At 42.6% G+C, this 27,446-nt stretch overlaps 1 protein-coding gene across 5 annotated transcripts; it reads left to right on the top strand.

Moving 5' to 3' along the window:
* Window positions 1-102: 102 nt before the first annotated feature.
* On the top strand, window positions 103-27,446 carry LOC106566740 (SS18L1 subunit of BAF chromatin remodeling complex). 5 transcript variants are annotated; one of them, XM_014135084.3, is made up of 10 exons: window positions 103-2,394; window positions 6,453-6,529; window positions 18,221-18,305; window positions 18,498-18,645; window positions 20,604-20,777; window positions 23,436-23,537; window positions 24,136-24,228; window positions 24,463-24,582; window positions 24,759-24,951; window positions 25,111-27,446. In XM_014135084.3, the coding sequence occupies exons 1-10, from the start codon at window positions 2,326-2,328 to the stop codon at window positions 25,202-25,204; spliced, it is 1,155 nt and encodes a 384-aa protein (XP_013990559.2). In that variant the 5' UTR covers window positions 103-2,325; the 3' UTR covers window positions 25,205-27,446. The 5 variants fall into 5 exon arrangements, with proteins under 5 accessions (XP_013990559.2, XP_013990563.2, XP_013990562.2 ...); XM_014135087.3 differs by having other exon boundaries at window positions 105-2,394; window positions 24,759-24,886; XM_014135088.3 differs by lacking the exon at window positions 6,453-6,529 and having other exon boundaries at window positions 104-2,394.

The raw sequence follows: 27,446 nt of genomic DNA, 5'->3' as shown, positions 1-27,446 counted from the left end.
AGATATTTGAGAAGTTTGTAGGAAAATCATTACATCTTAAGATATTGTGGAGGAATTGCACTTACAAACTATCTTATCAACTTCTTTATTTTTTTTCGTAAGAATCTTCTTAAGTTTTTGGGCAAGAAGTGTTTTGTGAATCTGGGCCCAGGACCTTTGTTTGGGTTTGAGAAGTCAATGAGAGAAGTGAAAAATTCTTCCCTAGTTGTTATTTTTCTCGAAATCAAAAAGGTACAACCTAGATTCGAGCCAATCTCTAAGGTAGTTGAACATGTTATTACTCCAACCTCGTGAAAGTGACAAACTGATACATTTTAATCAAAAACAACTTTATCTTTTATTTAACTAGACAAGTCAGTTAAGAACAAATTCCTTTTTACAATGACAGCCAAACTCAGACGACACTGGGCCAATTGTGTGCCGCCCTATGGGACTCCCAATCACAGCCGGATGTGATGCAGCCTGGATTCAAACCAAGGACTGCAGTGACACCTCTTGCACTGAGATGCAGTGCCTTAGACCGCTGCACCACTCGGGAGAAACATATTGAAGGAGTACCTTTAATTTTGACAACTTGGGCCCATATTCACAAAACACTTCTTACGCCAAAACTTAAGAAGGTTCTTAAGAAAAAAATAGTTCATAAAATAGTTCGTAAGTGTAATTCCTCAACAATATCTTAAGATTTAAGGATTTTCTTCCGAACTTCCCAAATATCTTCTTACAAATCTTCCAAAGATGTTTGTTGCTAGGTGTGTTGTTATGTGTTAGGCAATCGTTTTAGCTAGCTAGCTATCTATTTAGCAATGGCAATCTTGTTAGCATATTTCTTACTGAGATTACTGTTCTAAAACATGTTCTTGGGTTTAAAATAATCAATACTGAATTTTTCAGATTAAGTTTGTGTGTGAATTAAACATGGTCAATTGCTTTCATGAGCTTTTTTCTCTCACTATCCTGAGTTTAAAACAAGGGTTTAGCTATCTTGGAATTAATAACATTTCCAATAACTTAATTTTTTATTACATTTCTTCTTATTTTTTTGTTTAAGTATAAACATATGAAATAGCGCAAGAAAATGTCCAAAAACCTTTTTGAGGAATTGCACATTTGCTTAACTTTCTTCTTAAGTATTTAGTTAAGAAAAAAATGTCAGTTAACAAGAAATTGCTTCTTAAGGTTTTGTGAATCTGGGCCCTGCACCTGCGAAATTCGGCGCGAAACGACACGATTTCGTGTTTTTACGCATTAGTTTAGCTAGCCAACGTTGTCATGACATTGACTACAAGTGTGATGGGGATTTCTATTGGAGAAGCAGTTTTAGCAAAGATATAACTAAGCCAAGATAGTTCATCTGTGTTGTTCACAGTGTGCGCAAATGAAGCATAGTGAGCGGAACACGCAAGGAGGTCGGAAAAGCCAAGTACTAGCTGGTGAAATCCTATTGGCGCGTTGTAGCACGTATTTGCATATTTCCGTTAGGGATCGACACGTCTGTGAAGTGCGCGTGTGTACAAACTAAATTCATTCCTTCTTAACGTGATGTTTTACAACTTTGTGCACAGTGTTCGTAACAGATTCTAGTTTTGGGAACAGAAAAGGGATCAGATGTCTCATGGATGAGAAAGTTAGCATAATGCCGGCTCAGTTTCATCTAGTTCCACTTCCTCTCACTACCCGCGACTGGACTTCCTCTCACTACCATATTTGGTGAGAACGTTCTAAACGGATGCTTCCTTCAGATATATAGCCATGTGACGTGTCTGGGTTACCTCTTCTCTCTGTGGTCTTCTTACTCTAATGTCTTTGCCTCTACTACTGGGTTGTCTGGCTATATCGTAAAAATGAATGAAAACCAAAATTAGCTTTTTGGTCTTAATTTAAGGTTATGGTTAAGGTTATGTTTAAAATCACATTTTAAGAAGACAAATTGTAGAAATAGGCGGGGTTTATGACTTTGTGGCTGTGGTAACTAGTGACGACCCTACTACTGTGAGCAAATCTACTGCAGCCTATATCTGTCTGGTTTATACCAAATAATTACTGAGTGAGCGTCTCGATCAAGGCGAATCTTTTCATAGACATTATGTAACTCTCCATCTTTGCAACATCACCAAATGTAGAGTAAGCTATCAATTTGCATCCAGGAGAATATTGTTGTTTATTCATCATTTCTTTTCATTTTGGTGTAATCCAGGGCTTCACACACCCCTATGATTTTCATAAAATGGGAACCCTAACTATTTTATAGAGGGCTGCGCGCTAGATATAAGCTACATATTACAATAAAAAGGAGCTTTCATTTTTTCATTTCCTAATATCACAATGTCGGTTGCATTTTTATCGGCGCGCCCAAGGAGCAAAGGGGAGGTGACACAACAAACTATACAAAAGGTAATGCTATTTCTTTTTGCTCCATTACGTCGTCAAATATGACACATTTTGTCGACTTGAGAGCTTGCATAGTCAGTCAGTGTCAATGGTGGGAAAGTAGTGAACATCAGCACAGAGAAGGCAACTGGTACAGTAGAGCGAGCCAAACAGCGAGGGGATGATATGACACTATTAAAACAGGTTGACATTACTCAAAGGCTACTTTTTGTTGTTGTTTCCGTTGCCCCCTAAAACTTCAGTGTGTCTTTCTATGTAAGCTTACATAACGGCTACTATGTTATGCGTTAAAACATCAATGTTGTCTAATAATAGAGCATAAAGATCCTAGAAAAAATATGCAAGTTTGTCCAGAGTCTGACTGAAATATTGCTTATTCTGGTGCATGCCCTTCATAGGATTTTTTTGTGAACTGTTGCGAGTGATTTTTTTCTTTCATCAATATTGTATCCTTTGAAAACCATACTCCAAAATGTTACCAAAAATAGCAAGCCGTGACAGAGACGTGAGAGTAGACTAGTGAGAATTCTTTGGACAGCCAGTGGTAAGAGGCACGTGCACTCGATGAACGGATAGTGGCTACAGAGAGTGATTCATTGAAGGTGTGTGGATTACGGGACAGTTTTGAGCCTACATGCAACATCCTTGGACCTTTGTTAATCCTCGAAGGAATGAGGCAGGCATTGCATTAATTTAGGGTGGCTTTCAAATGTTTTTGTGCATCTGGAAGTATTTTAATCAAACACGGTTAGAGCGCTTAATTTGGATATGCGTACCGTAGTTAATAGAGGACAGCACAGGTTCTCCTTTCTAGTTCACTGTTTTTTTGTCACTGATGACAGAATGTTATGATTGGCTGAAGATAATGAAAGACATGAGTTGCAGGGAAAAAAATAAACAATGGCTCCGTTCCACTGAAACAGTCTCTTCTGCGACGTTAATGATGCTCCAAGAAAAACATCCGACCCAGATAATTGAGCAAGGGGGGGGGGGGGGAGTATTCTGGACAATTTATTATAGTGTAGTAACATTATAGTAAGCTACTCTCCTAACGTTTTTTTTGGTAACACTTTACTTGACACTCAGTGTCATGACACGGTCATAACCATGTCATAATATGTCATAATAGCTGACATAACCTGTCATAATATGGTCATGACCCATATTTTTACACCTGTTGTGACATACACTATATATACAAAAGTATGTGGACACCCAGTGGATTCAGGTATTTCAGCCACACCCGTTGCTGACAGGTGTATAAAATCGAGCACACAGCCATGCAGTAGAATGGCCTTACTGACAGTAGAATGGCCTTACTGAAGAGCTCAGGGATTTTCAACCTGGCACCGTCATATGATGCCACCTTCCCAACATGTCAGTTCGCCAATTTCTGCCCTGCTAGAGCTGATCCACCCAACTGTAAGTGCAGTTATTGTGAAGTGGAAACATCTAGGAGCATTAACGGCTCAGCCGCGAAGTGGTAGGCCACACAAGCTCACAGAATGGGTCTGCCGAGTGCAGAAGTACATAGAATGTAGAAATTGTCTGTCCTCGGTTGCAACACTCACTACTGAGTTCCAAACTCCCTCTGGAAGCAATATCAGCAAAATAACTGTTCGTCGGGAGCTTCATGAAATGGGTTTCCATGGCCGAGCAGCTGCACACAAGCCTACGATCACCATGCGCAATGCAAAGCGTCTGCCGGAGTGGTGTAAAGCTCGCCACCATTGGACTCTGGAGCATCTGGAGTGATGAATCACTCTTCACCATCTGGCAGTCCGCCGAACAAATCTGGGTTTGGTGGACGCCAGAAGAACACTACCTCACCCAAAGCAACTGTAAAGTTTGGTGGAGGAGGGATAATGGTCTGGGGCTGTTTTTCATGGTTCGTGCTAGACCCCTTAGTTCCAGTGAAGGGAAATCTTAATTCTCCTGCCTACAATGACATTCTAGTCGATTCTGTGCTTCCAACTTTGTGGCAACAGTTTGGGGAAGGCCCTTTCCTGTTTCAGCATGACAATGCCCTCATGCCCAAAGTGAGGTCCATACAGAAATGGTTTGTTTCGAAATCAATGTGGAAGAACTTGACTGGCCTGCACAGAGCCCTGACCTCAACCCCATCGAACACCTTTGGGATTAATTGGAACGCAGACTGCGAGCCAGGCCTAATTGCCCAACATCGGTGTCCGAAATCACTAATGCTCTTGTGGCTGAATGGAAGCAAGCAATGTTCCAACATCTAGTGGAATCTAGTGGAAAGCCTTCCCAGAAGAGTGGAGGCTGTTATAGCCGCAAAGGGGGGACCAACTCCATATTAATCCCCATGATTTTGGAATGAAATGTTCGACAAGCAGGTGTCCACATACTTTTATATAAATATATATAAAAGTATATATTTAGTATATATTTATATATACACTGCTCAAAAAAATAAAGGGAACACAAAATAACACATCCTAGATCTGAATGAATGAAATAATCTTATTAAATACTTTTTTCTTTACATAGTTGAATGTGCTGACAACAAAATCACACAAAAATAATCAATGGAAATCCAATTTATCAACCCATGGAGGTCTGGATTTGGAGTCACACTCAAAATTAAAGTGGAAAACCACACTACAGGCTGATCCAACTTTGATGTAATGTCCTTAAAACAAGTCAAAATGAGGCTCAGTAGTGTGTGTGGCCTCCACGTGCATGTATGACCTCCCTATAACTCCTGGGCATGCTCCTGATGAGGTGGCGGATGGTCTCCTGAGGGATCTCCTCCCAGACCTGGACTAAAGCATCCGCCAACTCCTGGACAGTCTGTGGTGCAACGTGGCGTTGGTGGATGGAGCGAGACATGATGTCCCAGATGTGTTCAATTGGATTCAGGTCTGGGGAACTGGCGGGCCAGTCCATAGCATCAATGCCTTCCTCTTGCAGGAACTGCTGACACACTCCAGCCACATGAGGTCTAGCATTGTCTTGCATTAGGAGGAACCCAGGGCCAACCGCACCAGCATATGGTCTCACAAGGGGTCTAAGGATCTCATCTCGGTACCTAATGGCAGTCAGGCTACCTCTGGCGAGCACATGGAGGGCTGTGCGGCCCCCCAAAGAAATGCCACCCCACACCATGACTGACCCACCGCCAAACCGGTCATGCTGGAGGATGTTGCAGGCAGCAGAACGTTCTCCACGGCGTCTCCAGACTCTGTCACGTCTGTCACATGTGCTCAGTGTGAACCTGCTTTCATCTGTGAAGAGCACAGGGCGCCAGTGGCGAATTTGCCAATCTTGGTGTTCTCTGGCAAATGCCAAACGTCCTGCACGGTGTTGGGCTGTAAGCACAACCCCCACCTGTGGACGTCGTGCCCTCATACCACCCTCATGGAGTCTGTTTCTGACCATTTGAGCAGACACATGCACATTTGTGGCCTGCTGGAGGTCATTTTGCAGGGCTCTGGCAGTGCTCCTCTTGCTCCTCCTTGCACAAAGGCGGAGGTAGCGGTCCTGCTGCTGGGTTGTTGCCCTCCTACGGCCTCCTCCACGTCTCCTGATGTACTGGCCTGTCTCCTGGTAGCACCTCCATGCTCTGGACATTACGCTGACAGACACAGCAAACCTTCTTGCCACAGCTCGCATTGATGTGCCATCCTGGATGAGCTGCACTACCTGAGCCACTTGTGTGGGTTGTAGACTCCGTCTCATGCTACCACTAGAGTGAAAGCACCGCCAGCATTCAAAAGTGACCAAAACATCAGCCAGGAAGCATAGGAACTGAGAAGTGGTCTGTGGTCACCACCTGCAGAACCACTCCTTTATTGGGGGTGTCTTGCTAATTGTCTATAATTTCCACCTGTTGTCTATTCCATTTGCACAACAGCATGTGAAATGTGTGTATATGTATATATGTGTATATGTGTGTGTGTCATGACAGTGTTATGACCATATTATAACAGGTTATGCCAGCTGTTATGACATATTATGGCACGTTATCACCGTGTCATAACGTGTTATGACGCTGGGTGTCAAGTGCGGTGTTACCTTTTTTTTTTTACCTCCCCAAGATGCTGGATGAAAATCACCATCTGATACAATGTATAATGGATTACCAGAGCAAAGGAAAAACAGCAGAATGCACACAGTAGGTGTCACATCTGTCCTCATAGGCCTACTGTTGTGCACATATGCATGTTATAGGTTACTGTATAGCAGATGTTTGCCTGGAAACTCGACGTTGAATTGCATTGAATTCCACTTTGGGCAGAAATTAGCGTTTGCATCAGGAAAGTTTCCTTTCCTGATGTTGAATAAAATTATATTTTAATTAGAGGTCGACCGATTAATCAGAATGACCGATTAATTAGGGCCGATTTCAAGTTTTCATAACAATCGGTAATCGGTATTTAAAAAAAAATATATATTTTTTTTACACCTTTATTTAACTAGGCAAGTCAGATTAAGAACACATTCTTATTTTCAATGACGGCCTAGGAACGGGGGTTAACTGCCTTGTTCAGGGGGAATTCGTTTTTGCAACCTTCGGTTACTAGTCCAACGCTCTAACCACCTGCCTTACATTGCACTCCACGAGGAGCCTGCATGGCAGGCTGACTACCTGTTACGCGAGGGCAGCAAGAAGCCAAGGTAAGTTGCTAGCTAGCATTAAACTTATCTTATAAAAAACTACCAATCTTAACATAATCACTAGTTAACTACACATGGTTGATGATATTACTAGTTTAACTAACGTGTCCTGCGTTGCATATAATCGATGCGGTGCCTGTTAATTTCTCATTGAATCACAGCCTACTTCGACAAACGGGTGTTGATTTAACAAGCGCATTTGCGAAAAAAGCACTGTCGTTACACCAATGTACCTAACCATAAACATCAATGCCTTTCTTTAAAATCAATACACAAGTATATATTTTTAAACCTGCATATTTAGTTAATATTGCCTGCTAACATGAAATTGTGTCACATCTCTAGCGTTCATTGCACGCATAGTCAAGGTATATGCAACAGTTTGGGCTGCCTGGCTCGTTGCGAACTAATTTGCCAGAATTTTACGTAATTATGACATAACATTGAAGGTTGTGCAATGTAACAGGAATATTTAGACTTATGGATGCCACTCGTTAGATAAAATACGGAACGGTTCTGTATTTCACTGAAAGGAAAAACTTTTGTTTTCGAGATGATAGATTCCAGATTCGACCATATTAATGACCTAAGGCTCGTATTTCTGTGAGTTTATTATATTATAATTAAGTCTATGATTTGATAGAGCAGTCTGACTGAGCGGTGGTAGGCACCAGCAAGCTCGTAAGCATTCATTCAATCAGCACTGTCGTGCGTTTTGCCAGCAGCCCTTCGCTGTGCTTCAAGTATTGGGCTGTTTATGACTTCAACCAGGGTGGGTATAATTTGTGGAACGTTCCAACAGGAATCTATTCCAAAAACTTTGTAAATAACAAGGTTGCCAAAAAAAACAACGCATACAAAGTTGTATCCGGCAGAATAAGATACCGGGTAGGGAGTGGTCTATTTCATTGCGTTTTTCACTCATCACGTTGATTCTAAAAAATGTCTGTCCTCACTCTGGTTGCCTATGGGCAAACATTAAGAATAAGCTACGTGGTGAGTTGATGCCAATTCGGCAGCTAGTTAGCTAGGTTTGTATGCGTTGCTACTTTGTATGTGTTGTTGGTTGGCAACCTTTTACTTTATGTTTTTTTGGAACAGATTCCTGTTGGAACGTTCCACAAATTATACCCAGCCCTTCAAGCCTATCAACTCCCAAGATGAGGCTGGTGTAACCGATGTGAAATGGCTAGCTAGTTAGCGGGGTGCACGCTAATAGTGTTTCAAACGTCACTCGCTCTGAGACTTGGAGTAGTTGTTCCCCTTCCTCTACATGGGTAACGCTGCTTCGAGGGTGGCTGTTGTCGATGTGTTCCTGGGTCGAGCCCAGGTAGGAGTGAGGAGAGGGACGGAAGCTATACTGTTACACTGGCAATACTAAAGTGCCTATAAGAACAGCCAATAGTCAAAGGTATATGAAATACAAATCGTATAGAGAGAAATGGTCCTATAATTCCTATAATAACTACAACCTAAAACTTCTTACCTGGGAATATTGAAGACTCATGTTAAAAGGAACCACCAGCTTTCATATGTTCCCATGTTCTGAGCAAGGCACTTAAACGTTAGCTTTCTTACATGGCACAAATTGCACTTTTACTTTCTTCTACACTTTGTTTTGCATTATTTAAACCAAATTGAACATGTTTCATTATTTATTTGAGGCTAAATTGATTTTATTGATGTATTATATTAAGTTAAAATAAGTGTTCATTCAGTATTGTTGTAATTGTCACTATTACAAATAAACAAATACATTTTTTAAAAAATTGGCCGATTAATCGGTATCGGCTTTTTTTGGTCCTCCAATGATCGCTATCGGCGTTGAAAAATCATAATCGGTCGACCTCTAATTTTAACATACTTTACCTGTTGTCTGTGCGGTTGGTCCTTTTGGCGGTAGGAATGTGAGACAATATATCCACAGGAAAGTATAATTACATAAACTTTTCAAAGTTCTGATGAATGAATGAATTACATTTTATTTTCGTGTCAAATCGCCAGTTGGCAACCCAATCCCTTATGGGATTAATTGACACACAAACATTGCAATAATTAACTGTGATAATTGTTCTTCCGGTGTTCTCTGCAGTGCGCATCGAATAAAAAGTGAACAAAATTAAAGATAAAAAATCAATACATAATAATAAATAAGGTTATCCAAACAATAATTATATCCCTTGAGCAGTAAATAATGTACAGTACATACATATATATACATAAACATACCTGTCATGCCTGCTCCCACTCCCCCTCCCTGGCGCCTTGCGCCAGGCTCCCCACATTACGCACTCCTGCCACCATCATTACGCACACCTGCCTTTCCCCCGTCACGCGCATCAGCGATTATTGGACTCACCTTGACTCAATCCCCTCTGTCAATTCCTCCCCTATATTTGTCTGGTTCCTCGCTCTGTTCCCTGTTTCAACATTAATTGTCATTTGACGTTTTGTACCCGTGTGCTGACGCTGTTCTTGTCTTGGTCTTTGTCTGTTTTCTGATTAAATGTTGACTACCGGTACCTGCTTCTCATCTCCGGCGTCGGTCCTTACAGAATGCTGAAGCCCCCAAACGAAGCTTCGGGGAGTGCTGGCTTTCCGGTTGGTGGTGACGTTGGGGCCAGGGGCCGCAACTGATGGACCTGGGGGTGCCTAACCCAGCTCGTCGGGCTGTCACGCCCTAGCTGGCTACATTTTTACATTTTAGTCATTTAGCAGACGCTCTTATCCAGAGCGACTTACAGTAGTGAATGCATACATTTCATACATTTTTTTCTCCGTACGGCTAGAGAGTTTTCTTGCCCCGGTTGGCTCGGAAGGCACCCATCCTAGGTCAGGCCTCAGCCGGATGGTCAGGGATTTACGTCCAGCCGGCTTGTCAGGCTGCTATGCCTCAGCCAGATCATTGGGCTCCCATGCCTCAGCGGGACCGACAAGCTTTCACGTCCCAGCCGGATCGCCAGGCTCCCATGCCTCTCCCGGTTCATCGGAAGTTTACGCCCAGCCGGCTTGTCCAGCGCCCGTGCCTCGGCCGGCCTGTCAGGCTTGCCCAGGTGTTGCCTCTGGGGGGGGGGGGGGGGGTACTGTCACACCTGCTCCAGCTCCCCCTTCCCTGGTGCTCGAAGGCGCCAGGCTTCCCAGCTTTACACACTCCTGCCACCATCATTACGCACACCTGCCTTACCCCCGTCACACGCATCAGCAACTATTGGACTCACCTGGACTCAATCACCTCTGTCATTACCTCCCCTATCTGTCTGGTTCCCCAATCTGTTCTCTGCTTCAGTATTAATTGTCGTTTGTCGTTTTGTACCCATGTGCTGACTCTGTTCTTGTCTTGGTCTTTGTCTGTTTCCTGATTAATGTTGACTCTGTCAAGAATTTCCCTGTAGTTAGCGCCATACACCATTCCTTCAATTCTGACCAGTTTCACAGTCCCTGCCGATGAAAAACATCCCCACAGCATGATGCTGCCACCACCATCTTTCACTGTGGGGATGGTGTCCTCGGGGTGATGAGAGGTGTTGGGTTTGTGCCAGACAAAATGCTAAATTTTAGTCTCATCTGACCAGAGTACCTTCTTCCAAATGTTTGGGGAGTCTCCCACATGCCTTTTGGCGAACACCAAACGTGTTTGCTTATTTTTGTCTTTAAGTAATGGCTTTTTTTCTGGCCACTCTTTCGTAAAGCCCAGCTCTGTGGAGTGTACGGCTTAAAATGGTTCTCTTTGTTGCCTCTCTGATTAATGCCCTCCTTGCCTGGTCCGTGAGTTTTGGTGGGCGTCCCTCTCTTGGCAGGTATGTTGTGGTGCCATATTCTTTCCATTTTTTAAATAATGGATTTAATGGTGCTCCGTGGGATGTTCAAAGTTTCAGATTTTTTTTATAACCCAATCCTAATCTGTACTTCTCCACAACTTTGTCCCTGACCTGTTTGGAGAGCTCCTTGGTCTTCATGGTGCCGCTTGCTTGGTGGTGCCCCTTGCTTAGACTCTGGGGCTTTTCAGAACAGGTGTATAAATGCTGAGATCATGTGACAGATCATGTGTCACTTAGTTTGCACACAGGTGGACTTTATTTAACTAATTAAATTACTTCTGAAGGTAATTGGTTGCACCAGATCTTATTTAGGGGCTTCATAGCAAAGGGGGTGAATACATATCCATGCACCACTTTTCCGTTAGTTTTTCTTTTGAAACAAGTTATTTTTCATTTCACTTCACCAATTTGGACTATTTTGTGTATGTCTATTACATGAAATCCAAGTAAAAATCCATTTAAATTACAGGTTGTAAAAATAAGAAAAACACGAAAGGGGATGAATACTTTCGCAAGGCACTGTGTGTGTATGTATATATATATATACATGCATGCATTTGGAAAAGTATTCAGGCCCCTTGACTTTTTTGACATTGTTACCTTACAGTCTTATTGTAAAATTGATAAAATGTTATTTTTCCCCTTCATAAATCTACACAAAATACCCCGTGATGACATAGCAAAAACATTTTTTTAGAATTTTTTGCTAATTTATTAACAATACAAAACTTATATCACATTTACATAAGTATTCAGACCCTTTACTCATTACTTTGTTGAAGAACCTTTGGAAGAGATTACAGCCTCGAGTGTTCTTGGGTATGACGCTACAAGCTTCTCTGCAGATCCTCTCAAGCTCTGTCAGGTTGGATGGGGAGCGTTGCTACACAGCTATTTTCAGGTCTCTCCAGAGATGTTTGATCGGGTTCAAGTCCGGGCTGTGGCTGGGCCACTCAAGGACATTCAGCGACTTATCCCAAAGCCACTGTTGCATTGTCTTGGCTGTGTGCTTACGGTCGTTGTACTGTTGGAAGGTGAACCTTCAACCCAGTCTGATGTCCTGAGCACTCTGGAGCAGGTTTTCATCAAGGATTTCTCTGTACTTTGCTCTGTTCATCTTTCCCTCAATCTTGACTGGTCTCCCAGTCCCTGCCGCTGAAAATCTTGGTTTCATCAGACCAGAGAATCTTTTTTCTCATGATCTGAGGGTCCTTAAGGTGCCTTTTGGCAAACTCCAAGCTGGCTGTCGTGTGCCTTTTACTGAGGAGTGTCTTCCCTCTGGCCACTCTACCATAAAGTCCCGATTGGTGGAGTGCTGCAGAGATGGTTGTCCTTCTGGAAGGTTTTCTCATCTCCACAGAGAAACTCTGGAGCTCTGTCAGAGTGACCATCGGGTTCTTGATCACCTCCCTGACCAAGGCCCTTCTCCCCCATTACTCAGTTTGGCCAGGCGGCCAGCTCTATGAACAGTCTTGATGGTTCCAAACTTCTTCCATTTAAGAATGATGGAGGCCACTGTGTTCTTGGGGACCTTCAATGCTGCAGAAATCTTTTGGTACCCTTCCCCAGATCTGTGCCTCGACACAATCCTTTCTCGGAGCTCTATGGACAGTTGCTCTGACATATACTGTAAACTATGGGACCTTATATAGACAGGTGTGTGCCTTTCCAAATCATGTCCAATCAATTGAATTTACCACAGTCTTAACGTAAACAGTGAAGTGGCGACTCCGGGATGCTGGCCTTCTAGGCAGAGTTCCTTTGTCCAGTGTCTGTGTTCTTTCACCAATCTTAATCTTTTATTTTTATTGGCCAGTCTGAGATATTGCTTTTTCTTTGCAACTCTGCCTAGAAGGCCAGGATCCCGGAATCGCCTCTTCACTGTTAATGTTGAGACTGGTGTTTTGTGGGTACTATTTAATGAAACTGCCAGTTGAGGACTTGTGAGGTGTCTGTTTCTCAAACTAGACACTCTAATGTCCCGTGTGGCTCAGTTGGTAGAGCATGGTGTTTGCAACGCCTGGGTTGTGGGTTCGATTCCCACGGGGGACCAGTACGAAAAAAAATGTAAATATAAAAAAATGTATGAAATGTATGCATTCACTACTGTAAGTCGCTCTGGATAAGAGCATCTGCAAAATGACAAAAATTTTAAAATGTAATGTACTTGTCCTCTTGCTCAGTTGTGCACCAGGGCTTCCCACTCCTCTTTCTATTCTGGTTAGAGCCAGTTTGCGCTGTTCTGTGAAGGGAGTAGTACACAGCGTTGTACGAGATCTTCAGTTTATTGGCTATTTCTCGCATGGAATAGCCTTCATTTCTCAGAACAAGAATAGACTGATGAGTTTCAGAAGAAAGTTCTTTGTTTCTGGCCATTCTGAGCCTGTAATCAAACCCACAAATGCTGATGCTCCAGATACTCAACTAGTCTAAAGAGGGCCAGTTGTATTGCTTCTTTAATCAGAACAACAGTTTTCAGCTGTGCTAACATAATTGAAAAAGTGTTTTCTAATGATCAATTAGCTTTTTAAAATGATAAACTTGGATAAGCTAACACAACGTGCCATTGGAACACAGCAGCGATGGTTGCTGATAAAGGGCCTCTGTACTCCTATGTAGATAGTCCATAAAAACCTGCCGTTTCCAGCTACAATAGTCATTTACAACGTTACCAATGTCTACACTGATTAATTTGATGCTCTTTTAATGGACAAAAAATGTGCTTTTCTTTCAAAAACAAGGACATTTCTAAGTGACCCCAACCTTTTGAACGGTACTGTATGTAAATAAAAGGTATTTCTGTTTTTTATATTTTTAATACATTTTCAAGCATTCTAAAAACCTGTTTTCATTTTGTCATTATGGGGTATATTGTGTGTAGATTGAAATGTATATTTTTTTGTGAATTAACTTTAGAATAAGGCTGTAACGTAACAAAATGTGGAAAAAGTCAAGGGGTCTGAATACTTTCCGAATGCACTGTACATATACACATACAGTTGAAGTCATAAGTTTACATACACCTTAGCCAAATACATTTCATCTCAGTTTTTCACAATCCTTGTAAAGAATCCCTGTTTTAGGTCAGTTAGTATCCCCACTTTATTTTAAGAATGTGAAATGTCAGAATAATAGTAGAGAGAATGATTTATTTCAGCTTTTTTTTTTCTTTCATCACTTTCCCAGTGGGTCAGAAGTTTACATACATTCAATTAGTATTTGGTAGCATTGCCTTAAACTTGTTTAACTTGGGTCAAACGTTTAGGGTAGCCTTCCACAAGCTTCCCACAATAAGTTGGGTGAATTTTGTCCCATTCCTCCTGACAGAGCTGGTGTAACTGAGTCAGGTTTGTAGGCCTTCTTCCTCGCACACGCTTTTTCAGTTCTGCCCACAAATTTTCTACAGGATGAGGTCAGGGCTTTGTGATGGCCACTCCAATACCTTGCCTTTGTTATCCTTAAGCCATTTTCCACAACTTTGGAACTATGCTTGGGGTCATTGTCCATTTGGAAGACCCATTTACGACCAAGCTTTAACTTCCTGACTGATGTCTTGAGATGTTGCTTCAATATATCCACATAATTTTTTTCCTCATGATGCCATCTATTTTGTGAAGTGCACCAGTCCCTCCTGCAGCGAAGCACCCCGACAAAATGATGCTGCCACCCCCGTGCTTCACGGTTGGGATGGTGTTCTTTGGCTTGCAAGCCTCCCCCTTCTTCCTCCAAACATAACGATGGTCATTATGGCCAAACAGTTCTATTTTTGTTTCATCAGACCAAAGGACATTTCTCCAAAAAAGTACGATCTTTGTCCCCATGTGCAGTTGCAAACCGTAGTCTGGCTTTTTTATGGCGGTTTTGGAGCAGTGGCTTCTTCCTTGCTGAGCGGCCTTTCAGGTTATGACGATATAGTACTTGTTTTACTGTGGATATAGATACTTTTGCACCTGTTTCCTCCAGCATCTTCACAAGGTCCTTTGCTGTTGTTCTGGGATTGATTTGCACTTTTCGCACCAAAGTACGTTCATCTCTAGGAGACAGAACGCGTCTCCTTCCTGAGCGGTATGACGGCTGTGTGGTCCCATGGTGTTTATACTTGCGTTCTATTGTTTGTACAGATGCACATGGTACCTTCAGGCATTTGGAAATTGCTCCCAAGGATGAACCAGACTTGTTTGTGGAGGTCTACAATTTTTTTTCTGAGGTCTTGGCTGATTTTCTTTTGATTTTCCCATGATGTCAAGCAAAGAGGCACTGAGTTTGAAGGTAGGCCTTGAAATACATCCACAGGTACACCTCCAATTGACTCAAATGATGTCAATTAGCCTATCAGAAGCTTCTAAAGCAATAACATAATTTTCTGGAATTTTCCAAGCTGTTTAAAAGCACTGTCAACTTAGTGTATGTAAACCTCTGACCCACTGGAATTGTGATACAGTGAATTATAAGTGAAATAATCTGTCTGTAAACAATTGTTGGAAAAATTACTTGTGTCATGCACGAAGTAGATGTCCTACCCGACTTGCCAAAACTATAGTTTGTTAACATGCAATTTGTGGAGTGGTTGAAAAATGAGTTTTAATGACTCCAACCTAAGTGTATGTAAACTTCCGACTTCAACTATACATACATGCATTGACGATTTTAGTATGTAAATCTTGGTGGGGCCAAAAAAAAAAAGTGGGATGCATGCCAGCAAAGCCACTACACAATACAACACTAAACAATACATGAATTGCACTATAACGGTGACATTTTGTGCCAACAAACGGTTAGGGCTTACATAAAGCTGTCCCAACAGCAGTCCCAAAGTCTTACCACTGCTACACCTGGCTATCAGCGGAGCCTTGTCTGGCAGCAAAACAGTTCACTCAGCCTCATTTACTGCCTTTAAAAAAAACATGATATGCCTGATTTGCTTAAACAAATGTCATTTCTCATGACAATTGAGATGTACAAACCTTGGCATAAGGGGATGACATCCGGATAAGAGGCAATCCATAATTTCGATAAAGACATTATTGAGAATTTTTTAAGTCTACCCTTAGACCTGGCGGTGACGTAGTGTCCCCATGGGTGACAGAACACTGAGCCAATCACGGCGTAATGCTCAGTATTTTCTGCTGTCTTGCCCCACCACCACAGAAAGCACTATGTGACACGTATTAATTCCAAAATAACATGCAAAACAGGCAAGCCGCCCCAAAAATTATGAATGAATGACGGGTCGCCACAGAATATATGCATACATATACATACATATACACATACATACATACATACATACGTTCATATATATACATACATACATACATACGTTCATATATATATATATATATATATATATATATATATATATATATATATATATATATATATATATATATATATATATATATACACACAGTACCAGTTAAAGGTTTGGACACACCTACTCATTCAAGGGTTTTTCTTTATTTTTATTATTTTCTAAATTGCAGAATAATAGTGAAGACATCAAAACTATTGAATAACACATATGGAATCATGTAGTAACCAAAATTGTTAAATATTTTAGATTCTTCAAAGTAGCCAACCGTTGCCTTGATGACAGCTTTGCCCACTTTTGACATTCTCTCAACCAGCTTCATGAGGAATGCTTTTCCAACAGTCTGAAAGGAGTTTCTACATATGCTGAGCACTTGTTGGGAGCTTTTCCTTCACTCTGTGGTCCAGCTCATCCTAAACCATGTCAATTGGATTGAGGTCGGGTGATTGTGGAGGCCAGGTCATCTGATGCAGCACCATCACGCTCCTTATTGGTCAAATAGCCCTTACACAGCCTGGAGGTGTTTTTTTGGTCACTAAGCGCAAACCAGATGGGATGTCGTAGCGCTGCAGAATGCTGTGGTAGTCATACTGGTTAAGTGTGCCTTGAATTCAAAATAAATCACAGACAGTGTCACCAGCAAAGCACCCCCACACCATCACCCCTCCTCCTACGTCCTTCACGGTAGGAACCACACATGCGGGCATCATCCGTTCACATACTTTGCGTCTCACAAAGACACGGCGGTTGGAACCAAAAATCTCTAATTTGGACTCATCAGACCAAAGGACCATTTTCCACCGGTCTAATGTCCATTGCTTGTGTTTCTTGGCCCAAGCAGGTCTCTTCTTCGACCATGAAGGCCTGATTCACGCAGTCTCCTCTGAACAGTTGATGTTGACATGACTCTGTTACTTTTACTCTGTGAAGTATTTATTTGGGCTGCAATCTAATGAACTTATCCTCTGCAGCAGAGGTAACTCTGGGTCTTCCTTTCCTGTGGCGGTCCTCATGAGATCCAGTTTCATAATAGCACTTGGTTTTTGCGACTGCACTTGAAAGTTCTTGACATTTTCCGAAATGACTTACCTTCATGTCTTAAAGTAAGGATGGACTGTCGTTTCTCTTTGCTTATTTGACCTGTTCTTGCCATAATATGGACTTGGTCTTTTACCAAATAGGGCTATATTCTGTATACCACCCCTACCTTGTCACAACACAACTGATTGTCTCAAATGCATTAACTTTTAACAAGGCACACCAGTTAATTGAAATGCGTTCCAGGTGACTAACACATAAAGCTGGTTGAGAGAATATGCAAAGCTGTCATCAAGGTAATGGGTGCCTACTTTGAAGAATCTAAAATCTAAAATATATTTTGATTTGTTTAAAACTTTTTTGGTTAGTACATGATTCCATATGTGTTATTTAATAGTTTTGATGTCTTCACTATTATTCTACAATGTAGAAAATAGTAAAAATGAAGAAAAACCCTTGAATGAGTAGGTTTGTCCAAACTTTTGACTGGTACTGTACATATGTATACATATACATATACTGTACACGGTATACATACATACATAACATCTACAGAAAAATTAAACAGAAGGCATTTGAACTATCTATCATTTGAATAATGTGCAGAACCTTGTAATGCAAGAGTTCAAGAAAGTATGCATGCTTCTGTGGATGTATGTTTATCTTTTACACATGCTTCAGGTGATAGAAATCTGAACCAGCACTTTGAAAGTTGATGTAATTATACTTTCCTGTGGATATATTGTCTCACATTCCTACAACCAAAAGAACCAACCGCACGGACAAACGGTAAAGTACTTTAAAATTGTATTTTATTCAACATTCTGGCTTGTAGAGATCGTGAGAGGAAACTTTCCTGATTGAAATGCTAATTTCTACCCGACATAGAATTCAACATAATTCAACGTCAGGTTTCCAGTCAAAGCCAATGTATACTTGGATGAAGATGTTTTAAGCATGAAGATAGTGTATCACAGGTTAATGATGGTCATTATGTTAAAGTCTTTCTGTGCTTTGATAGGTATCAGCAGATCCTTCACAGAAACCTGGTCTATCTGGCCACGATAGAAGATTCTAATCAGAACATGCAGTCACCGTTACCTGCGGTAAGTCTGCATGAAGTTACGCAATGTATTCTTTTTTTTCCTCTCTCTCTCTCATTATCTCTCAATTTCTCTCACCACACACCTCTCTTTTAATGTCTTTCTCCCTCCCTCACCCTTAGAGCTGTTATTTTTCTGTAACACAATTCCTGAGAGATGTAAATTCACATCTCTCCTCTCTTTCTTTTTTGCCAGCCTCCTACCGCTAACATGGGGAGTATGGGTCCTGGAGGGATGGGGCAGAACGGGGGCAGTGGGCCCATACACTCCCAGAGTAACCTAAACGACACCATGACACCTGGCCTGCCCCCCCCCCCCTTGATGCAGAGTCAGATGAGCAATGGTGAGACCCCCATCTCCACACACACAACACACACGAACACACACACACCTCCATCCACACACACGAACACACCTTTGTCTGTACGTGTGTACAATCTCACTGCTGGCTTCTCTGCTCAACTGACTGTCTGCTGCATGGTCTGTCTGTCTGCCCCTCCATTTCACCCCCCTATAGCTTGGCAGCATCTCTGATCTCAAGTCTTCCCATCTCTGCAGACATCATTCTATGGGTGCATATTGATAGTTTAAAGTGGCTTCTTATTCTAATATCTTCATATCTTCTTCAGCTGCACTGATCCCTTAAAACAGGATAAATGGATGCAATTTGGCAGATGCTAACTGGGCATTTACTTTCACCTGGCCAGTTCTCTCATAGTATTGCACATTAAGGAATGGAAAAATGGAGAGGAAGCCACTTTAGACTATTGAGATGCACCTTTATGTATCCATACAGGTCATTTTCCTCTTGTCAATCTGTCCCTCCTTGTTTCCACTAATTCTTCTCTCGTTAAGTGTCTCTGCATAATCTCAGCACCCCAAACCTCTTAATTTAGTCCTACACGAGCCTCCTGTGGTGTAGCAATGAACTGAATGTGTTGCGTTTCCGTGGTGCCTGTGGCCAAGGTGGCATTACGTGTGCCTGAGGGTCCGGCTGCGTTGACTGCTCTGTGTGTCGTCAGGCCCCAGCCACGCTCCCATGCAGCAGCAGCAGCAGCAGCATGCGGGTCAGACACAGTCGGCTGGGCCCTCCTCCACGTCCCTCAGCCTGCCGGCCAGCACCCACAGCTCAGCCTTGGGCTACAGCCACCCCATTCCCCCCTCTTCCCAGGGCAGCATGATCCAGGGGCCTGGCCCAATACCCAGGCTACGGTTCTTCCTCTTCTTCCTCCTCCCGCAGCAACCTCAACATGCAGTCCAACCCAGGTGAGCCAGCCAGGTGCAGAGGAACCAGAGACCAAGGACCAGTGGCATAGCAATATGCCATCAAAGCCAATGATATTCAATAATTGAAAACACAATTCCTTTGGAAATACATGATTTCTAATTTGTCTGTTCTATGTTGCTTGCCTCTAGTGAGTCTTGTTGCTAAGTACGTTGCTAGTGAATGACGAGTCCATTCCTAGCGCAGGGAGTGTGATAGGCCAGCCCCCACTACACTAAATGTCAGAGCTCTGGAAGGGAAGGGGGGATGATCAAGAAGAAAGGGAAGCTGAGAGGATGAACATTGGAGGATGAATCTTAGACTGAAAGATGTGAATCTGAGAGTGGAGTGTATTCTGGAGTTTTGGAGTGAGGTTGTAGTTTTGGCCTAGCTCTCAGCAGGGCAAAGAGAGGGAGGGAGCGATAGGGAGTTGTGCTCTCTCTGAGGATTCTAGAAAATGAGGATTGTATTGATTTAGACAGGACACCAGTGAATGATTGACTGATCCAGGGAACCCTGAAGGTATACCACCTCCACAGCTCTTCCACATCGTTCTCAATAACCTCCCCTCTCTTCCCTAGCTTTTAGAAAACCTTCTCTAGTCTTGATACGCTTCAGCTTCACAATCCATAACCTCTGAATGTCGCATTGTCCCGTATGAACGACAAGAAGATCCAAACACATTCAGTTCATCAGACTGTTCGGCAGCCCCTTCCGCCCTCTGGAGTCTAGTAGCGTCCCAAATCCCAGTCACCACCCTGCTTCAGGCTCTCCTCTCCTGACCTCTAACCCCTGACATGCAGGCCTGCAGCCCGCCCTCGTCTCCCTGGTTGTCAATGTGTATTTATCTCTGTTTTATGCACTGACCCCTCTCTGGCTTCTTTTGCATTTACTGCAGAGATTTACTCCCCCAATTTCTGTTCTGGTTATGAATGATGACGACAATAATGAAGACGATGATGATGTTGACATTGGGTGTGTGTGTTGATGTATAAGATCTCACTCTATAACGGCCCTTCCCCCCCACCATCCTCTAGTTTCCATGATGCAGCAGCAGTCGGCCACACCTCATTACCCGTCGTCCCAGACTGGGGCCGGGCAGCAGCACTACCAGGGCCAACAGACTGCTATGGGCATGTTGGGGCAGAGCGGACAAGGCAACAGTATGGTGAGCCAGAGGCCCATGGGGACTTACCGACCCACACAGCAAGGTAGGTGACCATGTCTTTCTCTGTGTTCCTACAGGCTGCTGCGGCTTGGTTATGGGCTGCAGGGGCATGCTAAGTCTGCAGGGATGCATGTGGCTCACTGTGGTCTATTGGTGGAGAAGATCGCTGTATGGTTTTGGGTGTAGGTGATTACTTGTGAAAGATGTAGCCAAAGTGAATGCAAAGGACATGGATGTGGGGTGAAACTTTGAGATGTTAATGGTTAACAGGCATTTAGGAAGTGTGCGCCTAAAAAACAGACTATGATATGTAGGGTGGATGTAATCTGTCAATGATGCACGTACCTTACCATGGTATCGCAGGTGTGTAGCCTAGAGGATCTGACCTATGGTAATGGTCTGCCAATGACTTTAGGAAGAAGCAGACTGAAGATTTATGGCTGTTGTCACTTGGAGTCCCAGTCTCTGTAAATCACTTTACCCACGCTGTGTCAGCATGTGCCTAAAAATAGTCCCCCAACGTCCCCTTGTGTTTGGTGTGGGATGTGGGCTAGACACATTCCTCACAGAGACTCGTCAGTAACTTGTCTGTTCTGGATGTCTGAGACACTGTCTCCAGGGCAACAGAGGTCACTAGCCCTGGGTTGTATGTTGTGACTTACCCTGGTCTTATTCCAGCTTGTCCAGGTACAATCACTGGGTCCTGTCTACATGGACTGTATTGTTCTGACTCCGAGTTGGGTTAAGTGATCAGCTCACAAGCCATCCTCTGATTGGTCGAATGGTTGTTGCTAAGGCTCTTCTCTCGACTGTGCCTGATGATATTGGGTATTGTATTGTCGGATATCACGCTTGGAGATTGTCTTTCTAACACTGTCAGACTTTTTTTATGGCAAATTGTTGCTGGTGTATAGTTCATCTCTGACAATGGATATTTATCAATGGGAAATTTAATAAGACTTCCTTTTGCCATGGAAGATGCTTTCTTCTCTAGCTGTTGACTGCTGTGATAATGGTCCTTTTGCATTACGTCATAGGATCAATATGTTTTAGAATATTTATATTTTGCGAGACTGTGAGTTTCTATCTTGCAGATATAACGATATTTCCAGTAATACATTTGGCAACAGAATTTTTTTTTGTTTTTTTGAGTTGGTAGTTTGTGATGTAAAAGGAAAGAATGGCATCTGTAGTTTTTGCAGACCACCAACACCACCACCAGCACCACCACCAACACCACTGATTGACCCGCTGGGATTTCTGAAAACTTCCCTCTCTGTCATTGGTCTTTTCAGAAAGTCATATTTAATTTCATTCTCATAGGAATCTATAATTTTTCAGATCATGGTTTGGATAGGGCTGAACATTCTGAAATGAGAATGATTGGACTCAAATGGCAGCCAAAATCCTTCAGTTCTTTGATGCATTTTCTTCCCAACACAAACGTTATCAATTCACATTTCAGATAGAATAGGGCATTGCTATCCTTCGGAACAAAATAAGGGAAAACCAGAATACGTGGGTTTCAACAAGAGACTTCAGTCTACTTAACGCCTCCTACACTATCATGTATTCAGTCTAATTCTACTTGAACTTCAGTCATTCAACCACAAAAAAAGCTTCTCATGACATAATTAGCACCCATATGACGCCACTTCTCCTCTCCCTCTCTCTCTCGCTCTCATACGCACAGACACACACTCATGCACATACTAATGCATGCAGGCACACATTGTGCATCTCTCACTCTTGTGCCTCTTGTTCTCTCTCACACTCACACATACACACATTTTTCTATTCTATCCTCATGGGGAGCTATTTTCCCTAACCTTAACCCCAGCCCTAAACCTAACTTCTAACCTTAAACCTAACCACTTACTCTAATTGTAACCCTAACCGCTAATCTTAAAATAGCCTTTGTCTTCATGGGGATGTGAGAAACGTCCCCACAAGGAAGAATTGTCCTTGTTTTACCTTCCTTGTGGGGACTTTGGGGTATTTAAGGTCCCCACAAAGATAGAAGAACTAACCAACACACACACACACACCACACACACACACACACACACACACACACACACACACACACACACACATTTGTTTTACTATCCTTGTGGGGACCAAACAATTTAATCACAAATCCTACTTTCCCTAACACCTAACCTTTAACCCCTAACTCCTAAACCTAATTATAACCCTAAACCTAACCCCTAAGCCTAAAATAGTAATTTTCCTTCTTGGGACTTGTGAAAGGTCCACACATGTCTGAATTTTCCTTGTTTCACTATTCTTGTGAGGACTTCTGGTCCCCACAAGGATAGAAGAACCAACACACACACGTTTATTTTACTATCCTTGTGAGGACCAAACAATTGAATCACAAATCCTATTTTACCTAACCCTTAACCCCTAAACCTAACTCCTAAACCTAAACCTAACTCCTAACCCTAATTCTAACCCCAAGCCTAAAATAGTAATTTTCCTTCATGGAACCGGTGAAATGTCCCCACTTGTCTGAATTTTCCTTGTTTAGTATTCTTGTGAGGACTTCTGGTCCCTAGAAGGATAGTAAAACCAAACACGCAGACACTCCCAACTCTCCAACTGCCAAAGTGCCCTGGCCCAGCCTCCTTTAGTCACCAACAGAGGCCCATTGGTCGGACCAGCTGATTAACCAATCCTGGTGTCGCCTGTCTTGCAGGATGTGCACTGCAGTACATGGGACAAGACGAGTTCTACGGAGAGCAGTATGGACACACTCAGAGCTCCAGTGAGCCCATAAACCAGCAGTATTACCCTGATGGTAATCATTCAGAGCCTTGACCCTCACACACACAACCACTCCAAACACATACACACCTTTCAGACATCTCAATCACACACACACACAGATACATGCCATCCCGTCTGTGTTATCCCACTGCCCTGTCTTCAAGTAATACTGCAGCGCTGAACTCAATATATCAATCCTCTGGCTTCTTGTCTTTTCTTTATCTTCGTGTGGGAGTTTAATGGGAGTCTTTTGTACAGTCATAATATGGATGGATTATGATTGTTATGGCAAAGTGCAGAGATTGGTCCCAGAACTGTTACCTCCCGGTGTGTCTCTGTTAATAGTGTTCCCCTTTGGTGTACCTAAACTTGCAGTTGGTCCCAGAGATTTCCCAAAGCTCCAACTGATTGTGGGGTGTTTGTGTGTGCTTTGTTTAAATGTGAGTTTGTATTTGAGTGTCCGAGGCACGGCAAATGTCTGTTTGTGCTCTTGCCATCTTATGGTGAACACCAATGTATGTATAAGCTTTATGAACTGTGAGAGGACCAAGCTCTCTACCATGTGTGTGAGGACCCACATTGTTTTTAATAGAGTGGTTTTGGCATGTGCTCATTCCTGCCCACTCCAGGTCATGGCGAGTACTCCTACCAACAGTCGTCCTACGGCGAACAGGGCTATGAGAGGCCCTTTGACGAGTCCTCACAGCACTACTACGAAGGAGGTATGTTCCCAAACCACATCAGACTCATGCCTAATAAGCATAAAGGTTGTGATAACATTGTAGCTGCTAGCTATCTGCCACACTAGGCCTAATCTCAGACACCCAGAAGTAAAATATAGCAGATGCTTGATTACTATTTATTTTATGTGCATCTGTCCACGAGGAACTACAGTCCGCTTAATACAAGTCTGAAGTAAATCTTGAAGTAGTTACATCCCTACTTCTGACCCCCAGGCAACTCCCAGTACAGTCAGCAGCAAGCCCAGTACCAGCATGGCTCAGGTCAGCAGCAGCCCTTCAGCCAGCAACAGTACCCCTCACAGCAGGGTTACAGCACACAGCAACAGGGCTATGGTAAGGAACACACACACAGGTGCGCACTTGCCTATGTTTTGCTATGGACATGTTGATGCAGATAGTTGGGAATTGAACATTAAATCAGTGAATTGGTATTTGAGAAGATGATTGTTTTACTGTTACATCTGTCAGAGTGATTGAATACTTGGTTGATTGACTGATTTGGTCTCCAGGTCCAGGTCAGGGTGCGTCGTCCCAGTACTCCCAGTACCAGCAGGGTCAGGGCCAGGCGTATAGCTCCTACCGCTCCTCCCAGGCTGCCCCTGGGGCACAGACACAGAGGCCCTACGCTTACGAACAGGTACAGCTACAGCTACCCCCGACCCCACGTTTTGAGGAGGACGGTGCTGTCCAACCAAACATTGGGTAAATTGGGCAACTCACACCGCAAATTACCACAATGGCGATGCCCATGGGTTGCTTTTAATCATGAGAAAGTATTAATGAACGAAAGTATTCCCCATCTCATGCTGACCTGAAATGACTAAAGATTTGTGTTTTCTTTTCTACCTCCCACTCCCTTAGGGTCAATATGGAAACTACCAGCAATAAGGCACCACCTCCTGGGCAAACTGGTGGACAAGTTAGGCAAGGGAACAGTTCTGTGAATGCCCCTTAACAGTCATGTGTAAACCAGTCTCTGAGTAAATTAGTTAGATTAAGCTCTGAATCGTTTTAGTTTGCTGAGAGACAGATTAGAAGGCTAGACTGTCAGCTCCATTGTCCACTTGTTCACTATTTTCTATCTGAGTAGAGGTTAACTGGTTCAGGAGATCCTGTATGAAGCACCTCTCATCTCTGCTTTCTCTCCTCACCCTCTATAAGAGGCTTTGAATTAGGGGGGTATCTGGTAACAAATCGGGGCACCCTCAATAGTATTATTATATTAACATGGGCACTATACGTGTTTTAAACTCATGTGAAATGTTAAACCTGCCTCTAAATGTCTTCCTTCCTTGGTCTGTGACCTCTATCAGCCTCTACCTGGCTCCTCATATCTTCCCTTTCTGTCTTTGTCTTTCACAGGGTGCACAATACAAGTGCTATCCTCTGTCTTTAAGAATGTAATTGCAAATGTGCCAATTAGGTTGTTCACATTTACATAAGATTGATCTAATATAATACATTCAGCATCTATTTTTCAGTGTAGAGAATAACTTAGAGTTGACTCTTGATAAGTGTACTTTGATTAAGGTGAAAATGGGGCTTGTCGGTGGTGTTCAACCTGATGTGTTCAGGTTGTGTTTTTTTTTCCAACTATGAAGTTGTGTAGGTCAGTGTGTGGTGTGACCGACTGTTTTGTGTTACCACTCTCTCTGTGTAAGAAGAACCAATGTTTTAGTAAGGTAATAGACACAATAGCTGGTGAATTGACAAATGTGCGTCAACTACACTACATTGCCAAAAGTATGTGGACACCTGCTCGTCGAACAGACTGCCAGATGGTGAAGCGTGATTCATCACGCCAGAGAACGCGTTTCCACTGCTCCAGAGTCCAATGGCGGTGAGCTTTATACCACTCCAGCCAACGATTTGCATTGCGCATGTTGATCTTAGGCTTGTCTGCGGCTGCTCGGCCATGGAAACCAATTTCATGAAGCTCCCAACGAACAGTTATTGTGCTGACGTTGCTTCCAGAGGCAGTTTGGAACTCAGTAGTGAGTGTTGCAACTTCAGCGTCTGGCGGTCCCGTTCTGTGAGCTTGTGTGGCCTACTACTTCGCGGCTGAGCCGTTGTTACTCCTAGACGTTTCCACTTCACAATAACAGCACTTAAAGTTCACCGGTGGCAGCTCTAGCAGGGACGAAATGTAACAAACTGACTTGCTAGAAAGGGGGCATCCTATGACTGTCACTGAGCTCTTCAGTAAGGCCATTCTACTGTCAATGTTTGTCTATGGAGATTGCATGGCGGTGTGCTCGACTTTATACACCTGTCAGCAACAGGTGTGGCTAGAATAGCCGAATCCACTAATTTGATGGGGTCCACATACTTTTGTATATATAGTGTATCAACAACCATCATAATCTCATCACATAATACAGTATGAAAAATCCATGTCCATGATCAACCCCTTTTGTTCATTCTTAAATTTGGTCTGATTGCCTTTCTATTTTTTTAACTAAGTGTTTTTTAAATTAAGCTAAATCATTTGTAACTTTTATATGGTATATTGGAACTTTTTCCATCCTATATTTATTTATTTATTAATTAATATACAATTTATTTTATTTAATTATCAGATGTTTCTGTATTTATTATTCTGTTTCATTCTCTGTAATGCACTTTTATTTATCATAGTGTCATTCAAGTTGTTTCTAAGAAATGATTTCCAAACAGAAGAATGTGTTTGGCAATCGGTACAACACCTTTTCAATACGAGCAATACAGTCAGTCACTGGAGCAGAATGAGATTATCAGTAGGCTTGTTATTAGACTTTCTGTGTGCTACCACACATTTTTTAGTCTATAGCCTATTAGGGTACAAAACTGAAAAGTCTTATTGGCCTTGTGTCTTGTTGAATACATAACCCAAAGTATTATTGTTGCCATTGGGTTTGGATTTTGCTTCAACTGTCTTAGCCCATATGAATGGATTTTTCAACCAAAAAAAAAAGGTTCTTACCAAATTGATGTAGTCGTAGCCTATGTCTGTGAGTGCATATGACATACTGACATATTTGGTTTCCAGCAACTAAAAGGTTTGCCATTTGTCTTGCTCAATTGACTATATTTGACGTGATCATAGATCAAGTGCGGGGGTAAGTCCTTAGTGTTATAGAAGACAATTGTCAAATCAATTTGTCACACAAACACATTGCCTTATTATTTATTGACAAAGTACAATAAAGAGGGTTTTT

This window comes from Salmo salar, chromosome 13 (genome assembly GCF_965601325.2).
Source record: "Salmo salar chromosome 13, fSalSal1, whole genome shotgun sequence".
Lineage (NCBI taxonomy): Eukaryota > Metazoa > Chordata > Actinopteri > Salmoniformes > Salmonidae > Salmo > Salmo salar.
This window is presented reverse-complemented; position numbering and strand designations above follow the sequence as displayed.

What these genes read in the sequence shown, in the direction of transcription:
- LOC106566740 (XM_014135084.3), top strand. Translation starts at nt 2,326, where the DNA reads ATGTCGGTTGCATTTTTATCGGCGCGCCCAAGGAGCAAAGGGGAGGTG. An exon ending in TTACCGACCCACACAGCAAG is followed by an intron (nt 20,778 to 23,435) that starts GTAGGTGACCAT and finishes CCTGTCTTGCAG; the next exon opens with GATGTGCACTGCAGTACATG. An exon ending in GCTGTCCAACCAAACATTGG is followed by an intron (nt 24,952 to 25,110) that starts GTAAATTGGGCA and finishes CCACTCCCTTAG; the next exon opens with GGTCAATATGGAAACTACCA.